Source organism: Drosophila ananassae, chromosome 3L (assembly GCF_017639315.1).
Source record: "Drosophila ananassae strain 14024-0371.13 chromosome 3L, ASM1763931v2, whole genome shotgun sequence".
NCBI classification, from domain to species: Eukaryota; Metazoa; Arthropoda; class Insecta; order Diptera; family Drosophilidae; genus Drosophila; species Drosophila ananassae.
In genome coordinates this window covers 7073616-7100407 of record NC_057929.1, presented here as the reverse complement: position 1 = coordinate 7100407, position 26792 = coordinate 7073616, and the positions used below count along the sequence as shown (strand labels likewise).

Genomic DNA, 26792 nt, shown 5'->3' with positions numbered 1-26792 from the left:
TAGGGGAGCAGGAGGGGCGACAGTCAGACAGAGAGAGTGAGACGCAGGGACGCAGGACGAAATCCAAATGCAATCGGCAGCTGCACATCTGTCGGGTTGTTTCAGAAGGCGAAAGAGGCACAGTGCTGGGTGAGATAGAAAACGAACTGCCAGCTCTCTCAACGCTGGCACACGACAGGACGAGCGCGTTCGGGAGTCCTGTCGGCTCTGTTCCACTTCCACAATGTTCCAACCTTTGGCAGTCGTTAGCGTGGCAGGGTAGTTGTTGTTTTGGCAGCGTGCGGTTCAGACATCACGGGTACTTTGCATTTCCGTCTCCACCAAAAAATAGGCGCCAATATTCGCCGAAATGCAAAACAATCGCGCCGATTGATTTGCCGACGAGAATCGCGGATGTGTTTACGATTGTGACACTTTTAAAGATAAAGATTATAGATACTTTGAGCTTAAAAACGTGAGGCTTGAGTGCCAAGATTCGGGAGCCACCTGGAGAACATTAAGCGATCGCAGGGACAGGAAGAGCCGGCTGTTCCCGTCAGTCTGTGCCCTCCTTCATCCCCTCGTGCCCGTTGAGCGCCGCCAACTCAGCTACAAACTACAAACTACACGGACCACGAACGGCAAGATACAAAAACTCAAACTATCAGATACACCACCACCAGGTGTTAGTGAGCGAACGAGCGAGCGGGCAATTCTTCTGGCTCTTTTCTGTTTTGCTGCCTTCGTTCGCATTCACAATCGCGTCAAAGAATTCCTCAAAGATTTCGTTTCAATTTAAAAGACATTGCCCAACAGCTGTCATCCCAAATGCCGCCGGCTTAACATTGTGAAAATTTTGCATAGAAAATTAAAAGCAAAAACGAATAAGTGTTTCCTCTGATATTCGATCAATTAATAAAATCTACCAGAATGTCTGCAATCAGTAGTCGGAATCAGAAAATGGAACAACAGGTAAGAAATTCCCTCTAGAATGATCCAAAATATATGATTTTATTTAAACAAAAATTGTGAAAATAAATTGTTTAGGTTACAATTTCAAAATAAGAATTTAAAATCATTTAAGAAATTTTTTAAAAGCATCCAAATTTGGGGCGAATCATCATCTGAACAAACTTTAGGGGCTTCCTCTCAAAAGTATTCCATTTAAGATATCGGGAATCGTCGGAAGGAATTGTGGTAATCGGACTCTCATAGTCTAAATATTGGCCATTAAGATTACTTGGAATATACAATTAAATTAGTACAAATAAATTAATATAAAATATATTCAATATTTAATGTACCTGTTTAGGCACGCAGCGTACCACCAAGCGCCAATGTAGTACTGGGCACAATTCTGACTTTTAATGTTATCATTGTCGCGGTCAAAAGTCGAGAACTTTTGACCTTTGTGGTAGGTTAGCGAGTCGCCAGCGGTGCCTGTGAAACTACCCAGGACCTTAAGGACAAAATCTTCGGATTCATCGCCTATTACGAACTCGTCGTATTTGGCAAACTTCTTCACACCCTTGAAGTTTTCCATATGGATGTATAATTCAAAGGGAGATGATTTTGTTAGCCAATTCAGTTTCTCCAGGCCAATAAAGAAATCTCCGCCCAGGCTTCCGAACCCGGTCCTATAATCATTCCAATCACGGTAGAAACTGACCAATCCGTCGCGACGCCTCTGGATCACCGTCCAGCCGTAACCGGCTAAATCGCAGTCGCAGAGAACCGGAAACGGACCGTGTCCCGGGATTTTCACCATAAGCGTGTCATTATGCTTTACATTTTGTTGGAGGCAGGATGTGGGATAGGATTTATCCTCCCCAAGGTCCAAGCTTCCTCTCATTTTCTGAAGCTCCTCCCGACGAGTCTCCAAGCTACAAATATATATCATGTAAATAGATAACTTCGAGTAGTTTTACGAGTCACTTGATTATAATCAGTAAGTAAAGTAATTACTTACTCAGCCAGAAGTTTATCAACGCTTGATACTAGATCCACGGCGCCATTAAATTTCTAATGATAAGCGTAAAAATATATAGTTAATAAAATTAATGTTGAATCTATAAGCTTACCTCTTGAAGCTGAATGGATGTATCCATCTCTGACTCCCCCCTGCATACATAGAGGAAGAATGCCACGAGGGCAATCAAGAGATTTGAGTATTTCATTTTTAATATCAGGGTTTGGGGAGAGATCTATTGCTTGTGTCTACTGATCGCCTCACTTTCGCAAACTGATTGCACCTCGATTGCGGCTCCGGCTAATATTAACGAAGGGCTTATCATCGTTCTCCTATCAGTATGAAAGCCTCGCTCAATAAATATGTATATTATAGCTGGTCACTGTTAAAGTCCCTCAATTTCGGGGGAAAAACCTTTTTATAATATTTATTTTTCAGACTGCCCATATGATAAGATTCATGTATTTTTTTATTTACTTATATTTTAAAGATTAATTACAAATTAAATGTATACACTATGCCTCAAAATATATACTCAAATAAATACACAATTTTGGTGGCGTAACTTTGTGGTAACTCAAAAACAAATGGGTGTTTCTGCTGATATTCGGATTACATTATATAAACAGATTATATAAAGTAGTATTTTATTTAAAAAACAGTTCATAATTAAACAAGATTACAATTTGAACATAAAAATTTGGAATCATTACATGAAAAATATTTAAAAGCACCCAAATTTCGGGCGAATCATCATCTGAACGAACTTTAGGGGCTTGCTGGACTCAAATGAATTCCATTTAATATATCGGTTAACGTCGGTAGAAATTGTGGTAATCGGACTCTCATAGTTTAAATATTGGCCATTCAGATTACTTTAAATATACAAATAAATTAGTACTAATAAATTAATATAAAATATATTCAATATTTAATGTACCTGTTTAGGCACGCAGCGTACCACCAAGCGCCAATGTAGTACTGGGCACAATTCTGACTTTTAACGTTATCATTGTCGCGGTCAAAAGTCGAGAACTTTTGTCCTTTGTGGTAGGTCAGCGAGTCGCCAGCGGTGCCTGTGAAACTGCCCAGGAACTTAAGGGAAAAACCTTCCGATTCATCGCCTATTAAGAACTCGTCGTATTTGGCAAACTTCTTCACACCCTGGAAGTTTTCCATATGGATGTATAGTTCAAAGGGATGTGATTTTGTTAGCCAATTCAGTTTCTCTAGGCCAATAAAGAAATCTCCTCCCAGGCTTCCGAACCCGGTCTTATAATCATTCCAGTCCCGGTAGAAGTTAACCAATCCGTCCCGCCTTCTCTGAATCACCGTCCAGCCAAGACCGAGCAACTCGCAGTCGCAGAGAACCGGAAACGGACCGTGTCCCGGGACTTTCACCATAAGCGTGTCATTATGCTTTACATTTTTTTGGAGGCAGGATGTGGGATAGGATTTATCCTCCCCAAGGTCCAAGCTTTCTCTCATTTTCTGAAGCTCCTCCCGACGAGTCTCCAAGCTACAAATATATAGCATGTAAATAGATCACTTCGAGTAGTTTTAAGAGTCACTTGATTACTTACTCAGCCAGAAGTTTATCAACGCTTGATACTAGATCCACGGCGCCATTAAATTTCTAATGATAAGAGTAAAAATATATAATTAATAAAATTTATGTTCGATCTATAAGCTTACCTCTTGAAGCTGAAGGGATGTTTCCATCTCTGACTCCCCCCTGCATACACAGAGGAAGAATGCCACGAGGGCAACCAAGAGATTTGAGTATTTCATTTATAATATCAGGGCTTGCGGAGAGATCTATTGCTTGTGTCTACTGATCGCCTTACTTTCGCAAACTGATTGCACCTCGATTGCGGCTCCGGCTAATATTAACGAAGGGCTTATCATCGTTCTCCTATCAGTATGAAAACCTCGCTCAATAAATATGTATATTATAGCTGTTCACTGTTAAAGCTCCTCAATTTCGGGGGAAAAACCTTTTTATAATATTTATTTTTCAGACACATGATAAGATTCATATATATTTTTTTTTACTTATATTTTAAAGATTAATTACAAATTAAATGTATACACTATGCCTCAAAATATATACTCAAATAAATACACAATTCTGGTGGCGTAACTTTGTGGTAACTCAAAAGCAACTGGGTGTTTCTGCTGATATTAGGATTACATTATATAAACAGATTACATAAAGTTGTATTTTATTTAAAAAACAGTTCATAAGTAAACAAGAAAACAATTTGAAGATAAAAATTTGGAATCATTACAGGAAAAATATTTAAAAGCACCCAAATTTCGGGCGAATCATCATCTGAACGAACTTTAGGGGCTTGCTGGACTCAAATGAATTCCATTTAATATATCGGTTAACGTCGGTAGAAATTGTGGTAATCGGACTCTCATAGTTTAAATATTGGCCATTCAGATTACTTTAAATATACAAATAAATTAGTACAAATAAATAATATAAAGTATATTCAATATTTAATGTACCTGTTTAGGCACGCATCGTACCACCAAGCGCCAATGTGGTACTGGGCACAATTCTGACTTTTAACGTTATCATTGTCGCGGTCAAAAGTCGAGAACTTTTGTCCTTTGTGGTAGGTCAGCGAGTCGCCAGCGGTGCCTGTGAAACTGCCCAGGAACTTAAGGGAAAAACCTTCCGATTCATCGCCTATTAAGAACTCGTCGTATTTGGCAAACTTCTTCACACCCTGGAAGTTTTCCATATGGATGTATAGTTCAAAGGGATGTGATTTTGTTAGCCAATTCAGTTTCTCTAGGCCAATAAAGAAATCTCCTCCCAGGCTTCCGAACCCGGTCTTATAATCATTCCAGTCCCGGTAGAAGTTAACCAATCCGTCCCGCCTTCTCTGAATCACCGTCCAGCCAAGACCGAGCAACTCGCAGTCGCAGAGAACCGGAAACGGACCGTGTCCCGAGACTTTCACCATAAGCGTAGTATTGTGCTTAATATCTTTTTGGAGGCAGGATGTGGGATAGGACTCATCATCCCCTAGGTCAAGGTTGTCCCCCTTCTTCCAAAGGTCCGCTTGAGAAGCCGCCTGGCTAAAAATATAGATCATATATGTACAATGTACATAGATCACTTCGAGTAGTCACTTGAGTTATTTTTTTACTTACTCTGCCAGAAGTTTATCAATGGTTGAAACGAGATCCACCGAACTATTAGACTTCTATTGATAGACGTAAATACATAAATTTACTGACAAATATTTTGGACCTATAAGCTTACCTCTTGAAGCTGCAAGGATGTTTGGAACCTAGATTGTGCCCCGAACACACAAAGGAAGAATGCCGCGAGGGCAATCAAGGGACTTGAGTATTTCATTGGTATATCAAGTTTTTTGAGAGAAGAGCCCAAATATTTCTCGTGTCGACTGATCGCTTGCCTTTTGCAAACTGCTTACACCACAGATTCAGTTCAAAATAATGCTTACGAATAGCTTGTTATCAGTATGGAAGTAATTTGGGCAACATATTTTTCTCAGTACGAATTTTTTCTGACTCAACACTTCATAAGAAATAAATTGTACAATTGAATTTGTAACGATTAAGGAAAGCTAACTTTCGGGGGAACCGATGTTGATATACCCTTCCAGTTAACCCAGTTAATAGCAAAATTAAGGCATTTCAAGTTAAAGAATGTTTAATTGGTTCAAAGAAATATTTTTGGGATGTTAGGCATATTTCAACGCAGGACAAGAAAGCAAAACTTTTTTGAAAAAAATACAATGCGGAAAGTACCACTCCCCTCATCCGCATTTGAAATGGTTCACTTGCTGGCCGCAAATCTGACCACCCCAGGCCCAAAGTAGGTGCCAGCCTAAACGCCTTTTCCAATGGTTTTGTTGTGCCCATTTGCCTCGTGCCACCTGGGCGTCGGTTGCCCGGGAAACGGCGTCAAAATAAATCGAAACTTAACCTCCAAAGGCAGTGCTGGTGCAGTGGTTGCCGCCGGATAGGATTGTCATTGGCCCTAATTATGTTTGGGGTTGGAACACCCACCATCCTGGCACCCATATCCTTCGTGCTTATGCCGCATATAAATCGAATTCTTCGATTTCGGGATACGGTTGGCAAGTATCGGAGTTCTGTTTCCTTCGAGACGATTCGATTTTGCGACTTAATGACTTATAAAACATGCAGAAGCTTTTCACAGCTCGCTGAGGCTTTTTAATGGCAGGGCATCATGAAAACATAATTCCAAGCAATTTCAAATCCAAATGCAATTACCCGGAACAAATGTTATACATTCGAACCGAAAGGGTAATAAATAATCAAGAAATTCTGACCTTAAAGTTACATAAAATTTCTCATATATTTAAATAGAAACTTAGAAGGAAATAAATGGAAAGGGGTTTTCGGTGCAATCTCTCGAGACAGTCGTTTTGGACGATTCCTTCAAGTTAAAATAAACAAAAATTTATTTCTGTTATAAAAACAGAACGAAGGCAGCAGAATAAATGGAGCTGAGGAGACCAAATAGCTCTTGGCATAAATCAAGCAGAAGATATATGGCCGTCAACTCGTAAAGTGGCCGCTAAATATACACAAAGGATTAATAAAGTCTTTGGTCTGGACAGTGGCCGGAACCCGTTCTTGTTGGTGTCCACTGTTACCATGGGCAACCGTTAAAGCCAACACACACGCAAACTGGCAGGACACAAAGGACCTAGCCAGACAGACAGAAAGGCAACCAGAAATGTGAACAATAATAGTATTTAGTATTGTCTTCGTGTTTGTCCCCGTTGTCTCTGGAATTCCATTTGGGGACATGAAGAGCTCGAAAATCGATTTTATTCCCAGTCCAATCGCGAATAAAATGTTTTTACTCTCCAACATGTGAGCATTATATATAAGAGGTGCTCCAGGTCCCAGGAATCAGCTCCAACTTAATTTCACACGAAAACCAAACCAAATACCACCCACCAGAGCCGGATATGACGCACCGCTTTGTACATTTAGGTGGATATTCTTATAAAGTAGGACTAAAAATTAAATTATTTAATTAGCTACTGTATATGGAATATATATTTGTTCCTACACTTACTTTTTGCAATTTAAGAACTTGGATTAAAAGATTATCCTTCGGAGATCTCTTCAGGTCCACCCCAAAAAGTGTGCTTTGCCTTTTCGGCTTCCTGGCTTTTACCTTTTGTTTCTAACCAGCAATTTGTGTGCTGTTGCTTCTAGTCCGAGGTTCTTGACCCAAAGCCAAAAGCCGGCTAGGAGGAAAATGAAATTTCACCAAACTTCTCGAATGTCGGCCATCAAAGTCGGAGGAGCCTCAATATTTAATGTGCCAGGCAGAGTATTAAATGTGCTTTCAGGCCTGTCATTACCAATTGATTGAGTGTTTTTCTGAAAGCTTCTGAAATCAAATACCTTTGACGGATAAAGAGCAAAGTTTAGCACAAATTCTTAAAAATGAAGTGACAACACGCTGTAAATATTTCATTTGAGTTGTGTGTCCTTTTGGTACTTAACCACTCTAATCCTGAACTTCAACGAAACATAAAACTATGTATTTAAGAGAACTTTAAACTAAGAACCCCAAAAAGCAATTCATTTTCAATTAGAGCTCACAAATTCTGACATCTATACTAATAGCTTCCAAGAAATTGTGGCATAAAAAGCACTCTGCCCCAGCTCCATTTTCCGGTTCTTATTTCAGGAGCTTATATCCTTTTTTTCATCATAAAGTGCAGTTGACAGCTTCCAAATGGATCTAAATGGAGTCGGAGCCTCATGTTTCTCACCCGACACACTTATCCAGGTAAACTCTAAGAGGACATTGCCGAAATTTAGTGTCAGATTAGATTGGTATCATGAGGCGGAAAATTTGTGGCGAGAATTTATTGTTATCCAGTCTCCTGCAGGACCTGATTTCAATTGCAAAATCCATTAATTGCAATTTGCCGGCGTGTAGTGCTGAGGGCAACCAGAGATCCTGCAACTTGATTCAATTTATCAGGCACACTGCTCCTGCAGCCACGCCGCTGGCAAAAGTTTTGCATACGCCGGAGTCCAGGAGGGGCAGAGGAGATTCCCTGCATGTTTCAAATTAATTACATCCCGGGGAATGCTGGTGCGATGAGTGGTGCAAACTTTTCGTGCAGTTTTCGCTACCTTGGCATGGAAATTGGTGAATAATTCACGGCCTAAACAAACTGTTTGCACTCAGAAAATAAATAAAACATAATGGCCAAAGTTGGCAATCTGCTTTTTTCCGAGTGCACTGAAAAATGGAGCAATTAAGGTGAAAAATCTTTAATCGCCTTTTGCATATCAGTCGGTCTTTGTGGTTGGACTGTCACACGTGTGGTTTGCTGTGGCCTGCTGTGGTTTCTGCAGCGGAAAGTGCAACCGAGAGTTTGCAGAGCTCACATCACTGATTAAGTGGTTGGGTGGTTTCTCTTTTTGGGACTATGGCTTTCACTCTTCCAGCACTCTGCCAGCCAGCTCTGACTCAGCATTCAACGCGGCCATTAGTCCTCATCCAAGGACTCTATTTGTATTCAGCAAAGGATTTCGGACCAATTAAGAGCTAAGACACGCTTCGGCCAAGTGTTGTCGCAGCTTCTAGCCGGGCCAAAAGCAATTTATCTCTTCATCTGAATTGTTTATTCAGATATTTATTTATTTATGTAAATTCTGTTTTGCCAACAGCTGGCTCATTATTTGCACTCTTCTTTTGCAATAGGAAACTAATTAGGCCGGCTGCTGTTTGCCAAATTAATTAAATTGAAATCGTATATAGGTGGAAAAATAATACGGCTTTACGCGGTCAATTTGAAATTGCTTTCATGCCACGAATGCTAATTGGGGTATTATGGCAAGTGGCATATAACGATTGGCGAAATCTCATAATGGAATTTTCTGAAATGAAAATGCAAAGCGATAGCCGATCGATAAAAGTTGGAGATAATGGCCGGCCAGTCCACAGGATGCGTTAATACAATTGGCTCTTTTTTGTATCTTTTCTGCAGGAAGGGGAAACGATTTCCATTCTCCTCCGCACCACCTCATAGCTAGCTTACTTTGCTTTATTGCGAAATCATAACGTTCCCTGACCATCCTTGGGATGTCCATTCTTCAGCCAACAGTTGGTGTCCTTCCCACTCACTCGACTGTGATTTCCGCATTTTACTTAACTTTTACTGAGACATTTCTTGGCTTTTTTGCCTCGTCTTTCATCGCGCGTCGCTCGTCGCTCGTCACTTGAAATGAAAATGTCCGAAAGGACCTTAATAGTCAGATTATTCCTTGTTGCCAGATCTCACAAGTCGTCAGATTTATGACACTCTCCCCGCTTTAACTTGCCAAAGATTAAGACATCTTCAAGCCCACCTTGAACTGTGAAAAGTCACTTTAATTTGAATTTTCAGGACCAGAAAAAGGCAAATCCAATTACTCGGATGCCAGAAAAGGTGCACAGGATTGTGTTTGCTTTTGGCTGTGATGACTTCTCGAATATTTATGGCAATTTTCATTCAGTACCGGCCCATGGGAAATTGTTTCCTGCCCTTGGGTGGCCTTTCAACAGCAAATATCTGTATTTATTTAATTTGATTCAAGTTTATTTTGCGAATTAATTGCCAAATGCAAATGTTTTGGCACGCTGGAGGGCCAAACTCGTTGAACGGCCCTCGTCACAGGGAGAGCGAGGGTCCTTTCGCAGCATTTCGTCGTAAAGTGGACAGCCAGTGAAGTTGTTAGCTAATTAAATGTTCATCATACACCTCGATGGCCCTCAGTCCTCTCCAGCCTCCCCTCCAAGGATGCCACTGGCTGTCCCTCATTAGAAATTTAATTAAAAGCAGTGTGAAAAAATCATATTAAATTTCATTTTCATTTCGAGTAATTAAATTCCACTTTCTGTGTTTAGTTCCTTCTGTGGATTATTGCCAGCACTAACTATAAACAGGAATTAAATGAAATTTAAACGCAGTTTATTGATTTTATAAGCTGACTCGGTGAAATGTTTATTTGAAAATAAATATTGGCGGCATTTGTTTGTTTCCCTCTTGGGAAAATCATTTTAAATATTTATTTGAATTCGGGCACTTTTCGCGGAATTGAACCATGCATTTTTAGTGGCAAATATTGTGATTTTTTAAATCGAAACACTTTTTTTCTGGACCCATCCTCCCAGGGATGTCCTGTGAAATCAAGGCAGCAATAAAACATTTATTGCCCTCGACTTTTTGGCGCTTGGACTGGCATTGTAAATAAAATACCACACGGTCCGGGGAACGAGCTTTGCAAATGGAAACAAACTATGGGGAAAAACGATGAAAATCTGTCAGCAATTGCAGGATACACATCCTGGCGCTCCCTGCGTCCTTTTTTTCGAAGCCCTGTTGCTGTCTATTTTCGCGGCCGCTTATCCGCTGCATTTGGCTTTAAGCTCCTCTTAATTACACTTTCGGCGGCACTTGCCGTTCTCCGGAGATTTGAGCCGTACAATTCCGGACAAGCTGTCGACATCCGTAATGGGTTTCCCCCCAGAGTCGCCTACGGCCGTTTAAATGATTCACGTTTTGTAAATCCGAACAAAAAGAAATATATTTATGGAGTGTTGGAGCTTTCCGGTCAGTAACTTTTGATTGCCCCTCGAAGTATGCAACAATTAACTCGCCTGAAGTGCTCCATCTGGCTGCCACTCCCACTCTCTTCCTCTCTCTGTGCGCCGCCCATATTTTTCTTGTTTCGAGGCCTCTGGCCACGCCCCCTCTTTGGCCGGGTATGCCAAGGATTTCTCATTTGTGGCTAGCGCCTGATTTTGATTGTTTTGGCATGAATCTACACCAGCCACGCCCCCTTGTGCCACCAGCCACCCACCGCGTTTTCCAGCTAATTGCGGTTAACCTTAAAGCGGCTGAAACCGAGAACTTTGTGCCGGCTTGGCCAACTCTTTTGGCCACCTCCTCTGGCCACCCCTTTTGGCCCAAATTCCCCAGGCTAATTAGTGGCAGTGCCATGGAACGGTTTGTTTTATTGTTTCCACTGGGACAGAGTCCTGGAAAACTTGTCTTTTGATTAAATGAAAATATTTGATTGCAGGTCGAGGTAATAAATAACTAAAAGTCTCTCTAAGACACCAATCATTTCAATTAAAGCCAGTACTATAAATTACTCTTCAAACATATGTTTCACTCTATAACAAAAATCAATTTTTTGAAATTGAAAACATTATCAAGGACCTCTGAACCTTTGAGGTAGTAAGTTCGTGGAAAGTCGCCAAGGCAGGTCCTTAACTTTCACCTTAATTACACAAACCACAATTGGGTGGCACTAAGCTAACAACCGGGTGTGTGGTGGTGGGTCCTTCAACTCATTGAAATTGGAACGCCGTCTGTCAAACTAGAAAAATCGAAGGCTTCTACCCACATGTGTGTAGCGTCCAATGGAAAAACCAAAGGGATTGGAAACTCGTACTCTTGGCCTTTTTAGTTGGCGGGAAGGCCATGTCCTCCGCCACTCATTCATTTATTCAACCAGCCACCCATTCACCCATCCATTCATTTATTCAGTTAGTCATCCATTCATGCATCCATCTGTTAGCTGGCCCATTGAAGCTTGTCAGCTTTCTGGCTGGATTAGGTTAGGATACGTTAAGGGAATTTTCTGTTCTTCAGTTACTTGCTTATTAAAGGACTAAAAGGGTATGAAAACTATTGCAAACGGCAACGACGAGCTTCTAGCTTAATCCCCTTGTTTTTCCCTTTAACTACGCCTCTGTCTGGGTGTGTGTTTTATCGATTTTGAAGGACAATTGTCCTTTTTTCACCCCAGTTCTGTTTGTTTTGACACTGAACCTCAAACGCAACAACAATCATTGTGACAAGAACGCCTGAGCCTCGTCGTTCCGTGTGTCGTATACGCGATTGCATTTCAATCAATTCCATTGCATTTTTTCTTTTTGTTTTTTTGCGCTGAAAGAACCTAATCTCTTTTTGTTTTTTTTTTTCTGTTCCGTTGCCGTTGACAACATCGTTTCATATTGACCAGCATTGTGTATTGTGTCTGAAGTCCTTTGGCTGGTAAACAAAGGACAAACTTGATTTCCCATCAACGTCGCGACATCGAATCGGAATTAATGATTTCCCAGTGACATATGACAATCGAATCGGCCGACTATACCGGTCATTAATTCGAGATTGCGATAAAGCACAATTAATGGAAAAAGTAATTTGCTTCGCCACCAAGTCAGAAATCAAAGAGGGAAGGTATAATTAAGCTGAATGTTTTCCCACGGAAAGCTTAAAGCAAAATTCCATCCTAATGGCATTTGCATATTTTAATCGAATTATGTCGCATTGCATACAGTCCCTCTACTTTCGAATCTGAAGGTCTGCAATTCAGTATATCAAGGTCGCAAATAACGATTGGGAACTATTCAAAAGTGATATATCGCTCGCACACACCAGCACGATTTGTGGTGCATTGTTATCCTTCACATTCATCCTTCCTGCCGCCCGTCACGTCCTCTTCATAAAGACGGGGAAAATGCGCAAAATGAAATTGCACATCGAATTCCATTTTTAATGTGGAAGGAAAACATTCGGCGCCAGAAAATGACATGACAGCTGAAGCGGAGTGGAGTGGAGTGGAGTGGGGTCGAGCTAAAGTCGAGAAAAAGCCAGGCAACTTGCAACAACAGCTGCCACTGCTGCAACATGCGATATTGCACGTTGCAGGAGCAGCAACTTTCGAGGAGTTTTTATTGATAAAACTTTTCCCCCAGAGACGCTCACTGTGCCAAGGCAACAGCGTTATCCTTGTGTGTTTTTTTTATCCTGTGTCCATATTTGCATACTAGTCGGATAAGTGCGTACCAAAGGGGCGAAGTATGCGTGCCAGCAACTAATTCTGAGCCACCGCACATCCTTGGGGCCATCAATCATATTTTTATTTTAAAGTATATTTTTATTTATATCCTGAATGATTTATGATTTTAGTTAAGCTAGTAATCAGCAGAAATCATAACATAAACAAATAAGACACATATTTTTATTTCAAGCCAATTAGGACCGCCAACCTGCACAAGTTGTGTGGAACTATCCCTTTACGCTGTTAAAATAATTACTGCCTCCTTAAAACCATCATCACTTCATGAATGCCACTGCAGTCGTTGTGAGACTGCGAGACGACGTCTTTCAAGGATGCGTAATCAGGACTATGGTAGTCAGATGAAAGGGAAACTTTTCCCATTCAGACAGCGTGCGCAGTTAAGTAGGCTACACTTTTTGCCAACAACTTTTCCAGCTCAAGAGGAAAAGCGGAAATGCAGCTGCTGCTGCTGCAGAAACACATACAACAAGTGAATGTTAAATACATGCCAACTGAGATTTGGCTCGGCTGTCTTGGCTGTCGGCCCGGCCTAATTAAATAACCATTTGGCAAATCCTGTTAAGACGCTGCCCACAGGCCCTTCGCTTTGTCATAATTGCTGGCAAATTAGCAAAGCTGTCCCCTGAGGCGTGTCGTAAAGCGATTGTATCGAGTCCTTCCTCCGCCCTCTAAGCCTTTTCCATGAATATTCAATCGAGTCATTCGGAGGATGAGTCAACGGCAACATTTATCGGCATTCGGCATTAAATGTGTTCAATCCAGGGGCTGGTTACTGCCACTGCGTCCCACAAGATGATTCTCTTGCGGCTCGTTGATGGGCCCCATCCGTCCGATCCCTCCGGACGTTGAAAGTTTCATTCGGATTGCCATTTCCCAGTTACCAGCTACCAGCCACCGCAATCAAAGGCACACAGAAGCATTTATATTGAAAGTTTCCAATTGCCTGCAAAATGCCAGAGCAGATTTCACACAAACGCCCACTTCCTGGCCCTCTGAACCATGTGCAGTTTGGCGAACATTTTGGGTTACTGTCCAAGAGAAAAAGGACAATTTTTCTTCAACGAATTTAAGCCAAAAAAGTGTATATGTATGTTTAAACCAAAGCCGATTAAGTTAAGAAGGTTGGACAATACTTTTTTCAACATCCTTTTGAATTTATTGTGGTTTTTGGTGGACAAATAAAAAATTTACTTTAAAAAGAACAATAAACGTTAAACATAAAACATATGGGCTACGAAATGTGTATTTTAACAGCTTAGTTTAATCCATTACATATTGCATACCCATACCTTTTGATTTTATTATTTAATGTGTATTTTTGGAAGCCCAATGCAGTGGAAACACTCTGCCAAATTATTTTCCCACATTGTATTTATCTCAGCCGGAATCTACCTTAAAACCACTCTCCAAACTTTCCCACGATTTGTCACCTACTTTTTGCAGCAACTTTGTTTATATTCCGCACCAGTTTGTCACCTTAAGAAACTTAACTCCGAGTCCCAAATCCCAGAGCTCCTACCAGAGCCCATTCCAAGGCCCCGCCTCAGTTAACCGCACACACACAAAAAAACTTTATTCTTGGGGAGCTCGAAACCATTTTGGTATGCAACAAGGATATCTCAAGCGCAGATTTTGCAGTCATTTTTATGAAAGGAAATTTATCTAGCCAGAGAGGAAAAAGTGGAAAAGTAATATCTCGTAAGTAGCAAATAAATATGTGAGGATGTCAGGAGCTGAAGGATGAAGAAGTGGACGTGTGTGGCCGGAGGATTTGCATATTGAACCAGGGAAATAAAAAGGGAAACCCAAAAGCTGCTCCAGATATCACGAAGTAAAGAAAACGAGCAGAATGTGTTTTGCGAATGTTTAGTGGTTTCGGGTAAATTTATAGTAGGAGTTATATAAAGCATCCTCTATGTGTTGCATTTCGAAAATTCAATTATTCAAGCCTAGAAAACTATATCCGAATCCAGATTGGATGTGAATTGGCAGAGCTATGGCGACCGGAAGTGGGCCAACTGGGGAAAACCGGAAACGCCTCATTTTTTAAGGGGTACCCCTTGAAGGGGTACCCCTTGAAAAAAATGAAAAAAATGAAAAAAATTGAAAACGATATTTAAGGATAATTTTAAATGAGGAATGGAGGCCAAAATTTGAAAACGATATTTAAGCATAATTTTGAATTAGGAATGGAGGCCATTGATGTGCTGATTACAGAGTGGTACATTATTTCCAGATCGGATTTGAATTGGCAGAGCTATGGCCACCGGAAGAGGGCCAAAAGGGGAAAACCGAAAACGCCTCATTTTTCAAGGGGTACCCCTTAAAAAAAATGGAAAAAATTAAAAACGATATTTAAGCATAATTTTAAATGAGGAATGGAGGTCCTTGCTGTGCTGATTACAGAATGCTACGCTTTTTCCAGATCGGATGAAAATTGGAAGAGCTATGGCCACCGGAAGAAGGCCAAAAGGGGAAAACCGGAAACGCCTCATTTTTCAAGGGGTACCCCTTGAAAAAATTGAAAAAAATTAAAAACGATATTTAAGCATAATTTTAAATGAAGAATGGAGGCCATTGATGTGCTGATTACAGAATGGTACACTATTTTCATATCGAATGAAAGTTGGCCGAGCTATGGCTATCGGAAGGGAGTCAAGTGGGGAGAAGGGCCCACTTAAATTTTTGATAGTAAGCCTTATTTATTTTTATGAAAGGAAATTTGTCTAGCCAGAGAGATAAAAATGTGAAAATGTAATATATCGTTAGTAGCAAATAAATATGTAAGGGTGTTCAGCTCCTGATGAAGGGTGGTCGTGTGTGTGGCCGGAGGATTTGCATATTGAACCTGGGAAGTAAAAACGGAAGCCCAAGAACTGCTCCCAATACCACAAACTAAAGAACACAGGCAGGATGTGAGTTGGGAATGTCTCGTTAAACTTCAAATATATGTATGTATGTATAGTACGATTTGCAAGAGGAATCTCCTATGTGTTGCACATGGAATCTTTTTTATGCCAACATTACGAGAGTTCTTAAAATGCCCGAATTTTCGGGGACTTTAAGTGGAATCGACTGCAGATGCTCATTCGCCATTCACTTTGAAGGTGGAATAGCCTTCTGAAATTCAGACAGGCTGTGGGCAGAATGTGGGTGGGTTAAGCGTTGAAACAAAAGACCTGGCAACAGTTTCAGGTGAAGAATTCCTCAGAGAATTTTCCGAATTTTTAATGGTTTTTCCACGGCTTCGTGGTCAGCGTATTTATCGGAACAATGGCTTAAGCGGCACTCTTATTAATTAAATTTTTTGTTCTCATCTCAGAACTTTTTCGCAACTTGAGCATTTTGGCAAACTTTATGAGTTAAGTGTTATAAAATGGAAGGAAAAAACTATTGAATAGTTTCCCATTGCCATGGGTAATGATTTTACAAAAGAACATTGTGTCGGAGAAACATTTTTTCAACGTAATAAAAATATTTTTGTTTCTGGTGGCAACTTTGGGCATTGAACGAACTGAAACTTTTTCAATTTGGCGTTTTTTTATTCCCATTTTCCAAAACAAAGGATGCACTTTTGCACACACGTGGTTTAGAATATGATTTTTCGCACGTTTTTTTCTATTTTCTACACATGCTTTATCCTCTAGAGGAATGTCCTCGAATTTACCAGGACGAAGGCGACCTGGGAAGGCAACCAAAAAGCGTAACTTTTCATTTTCGTTGCGAGGGGGAAAGAAAATGAGAGTTTGTGGCGAGTTAACGATGCGTGAAATAAATTAAAAAATGTTACTTTAAGTATCCTCAGATTATATCGTTAGCTTATCCTTTTGGTAAGAAAAAGAATTAAAATATTCTTAAAATTACATTCATTTATTGCACTTAAAATTAATTACTTTCCTGGCAATGGCTTGCTTCCTGAATGCATTGGCTATTCAAGGATAACAAAGGAGCATTCCATTCCCACTATCCAAACATGCACAGACCATTAATATTTGGTTTGCCAGGACCTTTGACCGACTCGCCCAGGTCTCCTCACTGCAAACAAAATTAGCATATAAATCATTAAAATGGTTTATTCATTTATGAATGAAATTTCTATTCAATCGGGTAGCTTATGTCGAGATTAAAAATGCAAAGGCAAGGATTTGCTTGATATTGCATATAAATGTTTCTAATGGAATACTTTAGCATTTAATAGGAATTATAAATGGTTGAACATAACAAAGGCATTAATTAATCTTGATCTAAATGCTTATAATCTTGATGGACTTTAATTTCCTGCTCTTATTTAAAATTCGCTTTTTAGGCTGCAATGTAAAAACTCAATTGATACTTTGAAGCGATTCCTGGACCAAAATTATTTCCCAGTGTGCTCACCAAAGGGCTTACATATGGGTGTTCGCAGTCCCGTGGCAACAATAGCCAGGCAACCTGGTAACTCTTTCTGTTTGCCCCTCACAAACAATTTTCGCCGAGCGAGGAACACTCGCCGGGGACTTGGCACATCCCAGGAATCGGTAGCCGGCCCGCGGTCCCACTTTGCTGTTTTTGTGGGTCAGCCGAGGGTGGGGGCGACAGTGGAGGGAGCCGTGCCGACACATGCCAGAGCTGGAGCTGATTTGACCTTTCCAGAGGGCCGGTACAAGCCGACCCCTGGCTGTTTGCCCGATGTCCCTGGTGCAGGTGCAGGACCAAAAGCGTGAACAGGCACGCTGGTATGGTTATGTGTCCTGGTGCTAACGAGTGAATTCATGGACTTTGCGTTTGTCAGCCTTCCATCTAGTACATACATACATACATATGTGAGGACTCGAACACCCACAACTATGTAGAGGAAAGGGCGGGAGTTGCCGGAGGCCGTGTTACTTTGACTTCACTGCACTGTGGCTTATAATTGGGTTTTTTGTGGGTAAAAATAGTATTTTTGGGTTTAGACTCATCTGTAGGTGAGTCCATCTCTATAAGGTTAGAAAGAAAATCGTTCCATCCCCTAAAATGTACCATTTAAAGAATTTGGTTTTGGTGGTGTGAATCACTCATACGCCTCGGAAGCCAGCGTGAAATATTTTTAAAATATTTTTAACAAGCATTCCATTCACATTCTATCGCCGGCAGGCCAAGGTGGCTCCCTTGGCATCGTGATTGTTTCTATTCCTTTTCACTTGTTCAGTCACTTGCCCCTCGTCACATTTCACTGCATACTCTTGGGGACGCACTCACACTCTGACGCTCTCATTTACATGAATGCACACACACACACACTCGCACACACACAGAAGCCGCAGTCAATGCCGTTTGTCGTGCTTTTTTTGTTATTCTTGTTATTGTTCGGAATTTGCATACAAAGGGGGGAATTACACAAAAACGTAACTAATTTGCGCCCGAGGATCTCACGCGTCTCAAATGTATTTTGTGACAGTCGCAGCCATACACACGCACGTCCAAAGGACTTTAGTCCTTTCAGTGGCTTTGTCGAGTCTTAAAAAGTTTGTGAGCGGTGTGCGAGCTAAAGGAATTTGCACTTGTCAGGCCCTGAAGACGGAAATCAAAGTACTTTCGAACAACATTGAGCGGAAGGAGCGGCTTTAGAGAGAAGTCTCGACTGTATTTATACCCGGTACTTGCGATAAACTGTGTCAAGGAACCGTAGTCCAACTAATTACATTTTATTCTTTTAATCTTTGCTTCTGACTAGATAAATACGTTTCTGTCATCGTGGCCTAGAAAAGCCACACAAAGACTCAGAAACATTTTCTTACATTCATTTGTTGCTTTGCTTTGCGGTTACAGATGCAAGACTGGCACAAAGGATACAGCTCGGAAGGCACAGATGCCAATTGACTTTATGCAAACAAAGTCAGAATATATATGTATATCAGAACATGTACGACAGCCTTCACAAGTTAGATGCTTTTGTTGCCGTTTTTTCGTGTCCCGAGTTCGGTCAATGGTTCACAGAATTAAATTGTTTTTCAGTCAAACCGGAAATTGAACTTTCTGCCCTCAAACATGTGCACAACTTTCGACGCAAAGAGGATTTTCTTAATAGGTCCTATTAGGCAGAAAACTCATCCTATCACTAGCCCATAATATGGAAATGCAGATTGAAGTTATAAACTAAACGTAAGACAAACTTTTAACTGCAAAAGTTGGACTTTACGGACCCAGTTTAATATGCAACGTTATTTGCATTTAAAAGTTTGCTTCTCTCATGGCTCGGGCGGCTATCAGCCATTTTTATGTTAAATGGCTTAAGGATGTTCCAAGGCTCTAGAATTTAACCCGCTAACCAGATATACATATCGGACAGTAACCAATGACTCCAAATTGCTGGACATTCTGTGGTGTAGCTGGATGCCATAAGCCAATGTCCGCAAGCTCTTTATCCAATTTCGGGAAAACATTTGCCCAGGACCCGCCGCACATGGCGCATCCTTGTTGGTGATTGTGTCGCCTTTGTGAGAAGCACAATGTGAACATGACACGCCCGACATGGTCATGGCTTATGGCTTAATGAAGCGAGCACGTAAATGAATGTCAATATGGCCAAAACCAACAAGAGCGGTGGCAAACAGGAACAAAAAAGGCATCGCCTGACCCCCGGCCGGAGGTCGGAAAGAGGCCAAAAGCCGGTCGTAATAGTTTTCACGCAGCTTCAACATAGTGTCCTCACACTTTGGGGGTTAATGGCCGGATCGTGAAGATATCAGGCCAAATTGTCTATTGACTAGCCTGAAAATGGATGAGCATTTTTCCAGGCCATCGGTTATTCGATTTTGCGTGTGTTGTGAATCCAGGCAAGCGAGTCCTTCCTGGACCTGGAGCATTAAAGTTTTGTAAAATATATCCGTGCTGGATTTCGGTTTTGGCAGGGCGGAAGCTTACTTAAGCCTCTGTAATACGTGCATATAATCCTTTATGCCAAAACACATCAGCAGTTAGGTCCTTGCCTTGGCTCAAGAGCTGCCTGGCTGGCTGAATGGCAGGGCTGGCTGGGTATGAAGGACTTGATTTGCTTGTCCTGGCTGTTGTCGTATTTACGAACAACAAACAAGCGACGACAACAAAATGCCACAATACTTATATATTCCGGCAGTTTTGGCTTGCTGACGCTCTCAATTTCCCCCACGTTCTGGGCCACGGGGCGTATGAGTAATCATTTTATTACGCGGCCCCCCCGAAAAGTATGCCACACACTCCAAATATCAGCTTGCTAAGGGCATGTGCATGGTGTGGGTGTGTGGCGAGGGTGTGCGCTTTTGTGTGTTTTGTGCTCATGTCTTTTATTGCACGGGGTGTGACCCCTTCATTACGTATACGCAAATTTAGCCTGGACCCAAATTAAAATAAATGCGCTAAGCAAAAACCCAAAAATGTTGCTGAAAAACATTTTCCCTCTCGTTTCCACACCAGCCCTCGTACTAAAGTCGTTTATTTTCGTTAATTTGACTTTCTGACCAGAAAACTGTGTACGGAATTGAAAAATAATACTAAGTAGGAGGAGAAGAGTGGGACCCACAAAGGATATTGGCTTGGATGATTGAATCGTTAGAACTTTCCCTGGAGTGTTCTCTACACTCTTTAAAGAGTCTTTTAAAAAGAAAGCTAAATACCCCATTTTTTACTTATTTTAATACTCGTTATTAAATTGAATAATTTACTTTCACTTGATGCCTTTTTATTTTCTCGATAAAGACAGATAAGTTGGGGGTAATAAATTTCACAATTTAATGTTTCAAGAAGATAAATCAGATGGCTTTATGCGACTGCTCCATCAGGGAGCTCAACTTTATGCATTCGCTGCTTTTTACTTGTTATTTACGTCAAGCCATAAACGAAAACCCTCGAAACTGGAAAGAGTTGAGCTCCGGCGGGCTCTGGTTCCATTTCGACTCATGGCAGGTACCCCGGAGCGATGCATTTCCCTCTTTGGGCTTCCTGTCTGGACGGCGGTACGTGACTCTCAGTGGTTGCGCTTTTTTTTTCCACCATCGTAGCAGCCTTCGGATGTCAAGAATATTTTCACATAATCGCGTTTTCCTCATAAAAATAAAATAGAAAATGGGAAAAGATGAGCAAAGAGACGTGCCCCCCAGGAGCTGTTGTTGGGTGCGAGCTCAAGATGCAATCAGGCAACCAGTGTCGAACAATATAATTATGTGTGCACTTCACAGATTACCCTTGAGGGGATTGCACCCGACACTGTACCATCGGATCGGATGGACATGGGGGGTAGTAAATACTGTCCCCTCGCCAATTCAGACGGAAAACGAAATGTTACGAAATTCGTAATTGAGCGAATCGGATAAATTACACGGACGCCGTTTGCCAGCAAACTTTCACCATGTAAATTGCTCCGACTGGGGGTCAGCCACCACATAAGGGGAGCTCGTCGTCGCTGCATGTGGCCACCAGTTTCCGCATCCCGTGCCGCCCCATCTTCTCTCTCCGGCCACTGAAGGTGAAGCTTTTGCGCAACACTCAAAATCAAATTCATTTAAAACTGTCACTGTGGTAGCCCCCGCTGACGATGATGATGATGATGATGGTGACGTAGGTGCACCACCACCCCCAAGTATCTGCAATAGTGTCTGTATCTGTATCTGGAATCTGAGGGGTGAACACGAGTCTGGGCCACACGTGCATGAACAGAACGGGTTTAGCCGGCAATCGGGCGAGACTGACTTCTATTGTCGGTAATAGTTTGTGGCCGGGAATCTTATCACAACCAGAACCACTCGAAGATGTGCTCGCGACCGTAAATCCTCGATCGTGCTCGTGACTACGATAAGATCGCCCATAGTCCGCCTAAATCAGTTGCGCCGCGATCGCCGCCGAGGCTAGACATGTCGGTGTCCTGGTCCAAGACTATTGTGCTGCTTACTGTCGCCTGGGTGAGCACCCTGTGCCTCCTTCCGGTGGAGACGTTCTGTGACACCTCCTACTACGAGAAGTACTACGCCGCCAGGCGGTACGTGCCACTAAAACGGAATGCTCCGCTTCTCTTCAACTTTACGCTCGCCATTCCAGAGGATGTGAAACTGGCCAGCCACGAGCGGCCTGCCTTGGTGGGTAATCTGGCGGCACTGGGCTCCTGGCAGGCTGGCCAGGCGGTGCTCCTGAATCGCACCGACAGTCACAGAGTGTGGACCGGCTCCGTAGAGATACCGCAGAACAGCAGCGTGGAGTATCGATACTTTTCTGCCGCCGTGGGCAAGAGCGGAGCCGTTCAGATCCGGCGCTGGGAGTCACATGTCCTGGCCAGGAGCTTCAACACGACCAAGTTTTCAGGAAATCGTAGTGACGAATTCGGACTGATCGACCATCAGCGGCAGCTGTCGCGTGGATGGCTCCAGGACTCCGGGAGTATCCTGCAGCTGAAGGTATTCCGGGAGGCCCTTACATTGGAGGAGCAGCCAGAGGAGGGACGCGGTCAGCTGCGGCTGCGCTTGCAGCCAGTGGATCCGAAAAGCCTGGCGCCCATCCTCAGCTCGGCTCGGGCCAATGTGGAGTACGTGCGCATGGCCTACGGAGACAGTATACTAAGAACCCAACCGGAGTACGGAGTACCCTATGCCACTCCGGATATCCTGATGTATCACATAAGCCTCGAGCAGCTCGATCAAGTGGCCTTCCTGGTAGAGGTGTACGCCGAGGAGCCGGAGGAGAGCCTGGTCCGCCTACTGGGCTACGCGCACCTGCTTCCCGAGTCCTTCCCCGGTACCGAAGGCGCTCTCTCCATCAATCTGATCTCGCCACTCTGGCAAAGAGTGGTAGGTCAACTGCAGCTGGAGTTCCTCAACATCCGGCCCATGGAGCGGGACGGCTTCGATCTACGCACAAGCTTCGCCAACTACTGGAGATCCAACTGGACGGCCCTGGAGATCGGCCACCGGGGACTGGGCAAGAGCCTAACGGTAACCTCGAATGCCGCCCCGCTCATCGAGAACACGGTGGCCTCCATGATTGCTTCCGCGGATCGGGGAGCCGACTTCGTGGAGTTTGACGTCCAGCTGACCAGCGATCTGGTGCCCATCATTCACCACGACTTCTCCATTCGCGTGTGCATTGACTCCAAAACGCCGACCAGTCGCAACGACCTCACCGAGGTGCTGCTAAAGGACATCACCTACGAACAACTGAAGGAGCTAAAGACCTACCAGGTAGTGGGCAACAAGATTGTAGAGTATCCAGCCCACAACAATGTCGAGCCTCCGGAGCAGCGCCTCTTTCCCACGCTGCAGGACTTCTTCGAGCGCGTCAACCAGTCCACTGGCTTGGACATTGAGATCAAGTGGCCGCAGCAGAAGGTGGACGGAACCTTCGAAAGCGAGCAGACCCTGGACAAGAATCTTTTCGCTGACCGAATCCTGGCCGTGGTGAGGCAATACGGATGCGGGAGGGTGAACCTCCTCAAGAGCTTCGATGCCGATCTCTGTTCGCTTCTGCGCTTCAAGCAACACATGTACCCGGTGCTCTTCCTCACCAGCAGCAAGGAGAACGTGTTCACCGATCCCCGGACCAGCACCGTGGAGCAGAGTGTCAACTTTGCCCAGGCCTTTGATTTCGGGGGGATTGTGCCGAATGCCGTGTTCGTCAAGTCCGATCCGGAGTTGGTGAAGCGGGCCAAGGAGCAGGTGCCGATTGTCCTGCTCTGGGGATCGGATCTTAAGGACCGTGACTCCATCGATTGGTTCCTGCGACAAGGGCCCACGGGCGTAATCTACGATCGGCTTGATCTCTGGCTGGGCGCCAACAGGACCAGCGCCTTCGAGGCGGAGGACGACCTGCCGGGCTACTTCCAGCTTCAGTGCGACCCGGCGTCCAAGACTCGAGAAGTCAACGCCACCGTCGAGAGTATTCTGAGTAACGTTAACTTATTGTAGAGCCACAGTCCTGTACACACATTTAATATGCCAAATAATAAACGAAATAAAAACGCAATGAAGGAGTTCTTTAAAGGAAATATTAAATATTTAAAAATACACATCTTTAGGGATAAAAAACTGGAAAGCTGGATTCCATTTCTCTTGGGGATTCACGGTTTGATTTACACTCGCAATTTATTCATATCTTTGGACAGGTGCGGCTTTGTTTTCGCGCTCCATGGCACATGGACGTGAACTTGAAATTTAAATCTTTAATGAAATCATTGCCATCCACCGACGACGTCCCACATGTCATTCGTCGGTCCCATTTGCATTCGCGTTCCCACACCCAGCCCAGCCAAACCCAAACCCATTGCCTGATTATACGCCAGAGGGATGAGCAGTGGGTGGTTGTGTGGTGGGTGGTTATGTGGTTGAGTGGTTGTTTGGCGAATGTTAGTGCTGATGGATCAGCATGAGTCTCTCTCTTTCTGTGTGTTCCCCCGACAGCCGGCAGGGCCAATTACCTGCAGCTCGTTTTGCAATCCCTAGCTGGGGGGGATTGGGTATGGGGCGTTTGGAGGTAGCCATGCATATGCAAATATTTTGGCATTTATTACAGTTACTTATCCGCTGCGTGGGCGTAAATTCTGTTTTTGCAATTTGTTGCAACTCGAAAAGTCTGACGCCTAATTGGGAATACAAAATTGTCGCGTACTATGTTTGCACTAATTGTGGCTACGATTACGGCTGTCCACGCTCCGGGCCGTACTTTGGCAATCACGAAAACAAATTGATTTGCCATATATTATTTAAGCAATCTATAGATAACCCAATCTCATCCACCCTGGAGTGGCTTTCAATTAAAAAACATAAACAATTCAGTAAGAAACTTATCTACTTGCAGCGCCAGCTGATGGAGGCCTACATCCGGCAGAAGAGAGCCTCGCCGGGAATGGTGCAGGCCAGCGATCTGCAGATCAACCGGCCCATGTCCGGGATGAGGAGTAACAGCCGGGAACTCCATGCCTACGACGGTCCCATGCAGTTCATCAGTTCGCCCCAGAATCCCGACCAAATCCTTAGCAACGGCAGTCCCGGAGGCATCGCTCCAGCTACCATCAACACCAGTCGCAATCACTCGAACAACATGCGCAGTCTTAGTACCATCAATCAGGAGGGTAAGTGGAGGATGCACTCTTGTAGTCAAGTCCTTATACATAACCTGGTATTCCTTGCAACAGCCGATCTTATCGAGGAGATATCCTCCCACGAGCTGGAGGACGAGGAGAGCAGTCCGGTGACTGTCATCGAGCAGCATTCCGCCGTACACAGCGCCAACTCAACGCAATCGCAGCGGCCGCGACCCCGCCAGCATTCCTTCAGCGACACCCTGGACGAGGACGACTACACCAACCGCAACGTGGCTGCAGCCGCTCCAGTGCGTCCCGCCGGCGTGCCTTCGTCGCCGTACAAGGAGGCAACACTGGACGGAAGCAGCAACGGAACAGGCAACGGGACAGGAGGCGAGTCCGAAGGCGATGTCATCGGCAACATTGATCAGTTTGTGATGCAGCCGGCTCCCCAGGGTGTTCTCTACAAGTGTCGGATCACCCGCGACCGGAAGGGCATGGACAGAGGTCTATTCCCCATTTACTACTTGCATCTTGAGCGGGATTACGGAAAGAAGATCTTTCTACTAGGAGGTGAGTGTTCAGTACTGCTCCTCCAAGAAATCTCCACTTAACAATCTTTTGTTGCAGGACGGAAGCGAAAGAAGAGCAAGACATCCAACTACATTGTCAGCTGCGATCCAACGGATCTCTCTCGCAACGCGGATGGCTTCTGTGGCAAGCTTCGCTCCAATGTATTCGGCACATCCTTCACGGTCTTCGACAATGGGAACAAGGAGAGTACGGAGAGTCCCCGACTCGATCTGGCTGTTATCATTTATGTAAGAATATTAAAGTTTGGGGAAAAAATATGTTTTAAACAAAAATCCTTATAGGACACCAACATCCTGGGATTCAAGGGACCCCGCAACATGACTGTGATACTGCCGGGCATGACTGAGGACGATCAGCGTGTCAAGATCAGTTCCGCGGATCCCAAACAGCAGGGCATACTGGACCTCTGGAAAATGAAGGTAGGCTTAGGTTGTCCAACCCCAATATTCCCAACTTATCTCTGGTGATGATTACAGAATATGGACAACATCGTGGAGCTGCACAACAAGACACCCGTGTGGAACGATGAGACCCAGTCCTATGTGCTCAACTTTCATGGACGCGTCACCCAGGCTTCGGTGAAGAACTTTCAGCTGGTCCACGACTCGGATCCCGAGTACATAGTGATGCAATTCGGAAGGACATCGGAAGATGTGTTCACCATGGACTATCGCTATCCCCTGTGCGCGATGCAAGCCTTCGCCATAGCCCTGAGCAGTTTCGATGGCAAAATAGCCTGTGAGTGAGCCCGGTCCATAACTTTGGATTGCCAGTTCGTCCTGCTGCCTTATGTACAGCCTCCTGGAAGGTGGAGCTCGCCCCTCAGGCCACAGATTCTTTGGATATATGTATGTGTGTAGTCGCGGAAATCTAGTCACTCGCCGAACTCCGCTGCCGCCGATCGGTGGCGGGAGTCGGAACGACATCGTTGTTGTTAGTAGCTCTATATGGTAGCTCTAATTGTATGACATTTATTCAAAATGTGCTCACCGATTTTATAATTATTTACTTAGGACTTACGTAGCTCGTACTAAGTAGCTTTGTAAATCTTAATGTGCCCTAGCCGTAAGTTGGATTGTAAGAGAAATGAATATCAATTTTATAGACCGCTTATAGCGACAAGTTAAGATCGAATATTATGTAAACTATATCAAATGGAATTACTATTAGTCGGTAAGAGAGCATTACTAACTTGTGCTGAGCTCTAAACTAAACTAGGCAGCTAACTTAATCATTATTTTCCATCGTATGATGGAATACATTTATGTATTTACGTCTCAATATCACGCAAATGCAAATCAAATAAAATCCAAGTGCAAATTAAATAAAACATTGTTTTCA

At 43.5% G+C, this 26792-nt stretch overlaps 5 protein-coding genes across 6 annotated transcripts; 2 read left to right on the top strand and 3 right to left on the bottom strand.

Annotated features, from left to right (window-relative positions):
• Nucleotides 1-186: 186 nt before the first annotated feature.
• On the top strand, nucleotides 187-26786 carry LOC6494793 (protein king tubby). 2 transcript variants are annotated; one of them, XM_001959620.4, is made up of 6 exons: nucleotides 187-951; nucleotides 24632-24905; nucleotides 24969-25430; nucleotides 25488-25678; nucleotides 25733-25870; nucleotides 25928-26786. In XM_001959620.4, exons 1-6 carry the CDS (start codon nucleotides 910-912, stop codon nucleotides 26195-26197), a joined length of 1377 nt encoding a protein of 458 aa, XP_001959656.2. In that variant the 5' UTR covers nucleotides 187-909; the 3' UTR covers nucleotides 26198-26786. The 2 variants fall into 2 exon arrangements, with proteins under 2 accessions (XP_001959656.2, XP_032306048.1); XM_032450157.2 differs by lacking the exon at nucleotides 187-951 and having other exon boundaries at nucleotides 23846-24905.
• LOC6495824 (microfibril-associated glycoprotein 4) lies at nucleotides 960-2219 on the bottom strand. Its single transcript, XM_001959624.4, has 4 exons — nucleotides 2061-2219; nucleotides 1949-2001; nucleotides 1284-1862; nucleotides 960-1218 (listed from the first exon to the last, which is right to left on the bottom strand). Exons 1-4 carry the CDS (start codon nucleotides 2154-2156, stop codon nucleotides 1071-1073), a joined length of 876 nt encoding a protein of 291 aa, XP_001959660.3. The 5' UTR covers nucleotides 2157-2219; the 3' UTR covers nucleotides 960-1070.
• Nucleotides 2543-3816, bottom strand: LOC6495823 (microfibril-associated glycoprotein 4). The gene is made up of 4 exons (XM_001959623.4): nucleotides 3644-3816; nucleotides 3532-3584; nucleotides 2889-3467; nucleotides 2543-2823 (listed from the first exon to the last, which is right to left on the bottom strand). Exons 1-4 carry the CDS (start codon nucleotides 3737-3739, stop codon nucleotides 2673-2675), a joined length of 879 nt encoding a protein of 292 aa, XP_001959659.3. The 5' UTR covers nucleotides 3740-3816; the 3' UTR covers nucleotides 2543-2672.
• Nucleotides 4093-5387, bottom strand: LOC116654680 (microfibril-associated glycoprotein 4-like). Its single transcript, XM_032450158.2, has 4 exons — nucleotides 5232-5387; nucleotides 5120-5172; nucleotides 4466-5044; nucleotides 4093-4401 (listed from the first exon to the last, which is right to left on the bottom strand). The coding sequence occupies exons 1-4, from the start codon at nucleotides 5325-5327 to the stop codon at nucleotides 4251-4253; spliced, it is 879 nt and encodes a 292-aa protein (XP_032306049.1). The 5' UTR covers nucleotides 5328-5387; the 3' UTR covers nucleotides 4093-4250.
• LOC6494792 (glycerophosphocholine phosphodiesterase GPCPD1) lies at nucleotides 21501-23800 on the top strand. The gene has a single exon (XM_001959621.4). It carries the CDS (start codon nucleotides 21703-21705, stop codon nucleotides 23740-23742), a length of 2040 nt encoding a protein of 679 aa, XP_001959657.1. The 5' UTR covers nucleotides 21501-21702; the 3' UTR covers nucleotides 23743-23800.
• Nucleotides 26787-26792: the final 6 nt, after the last annotated feature.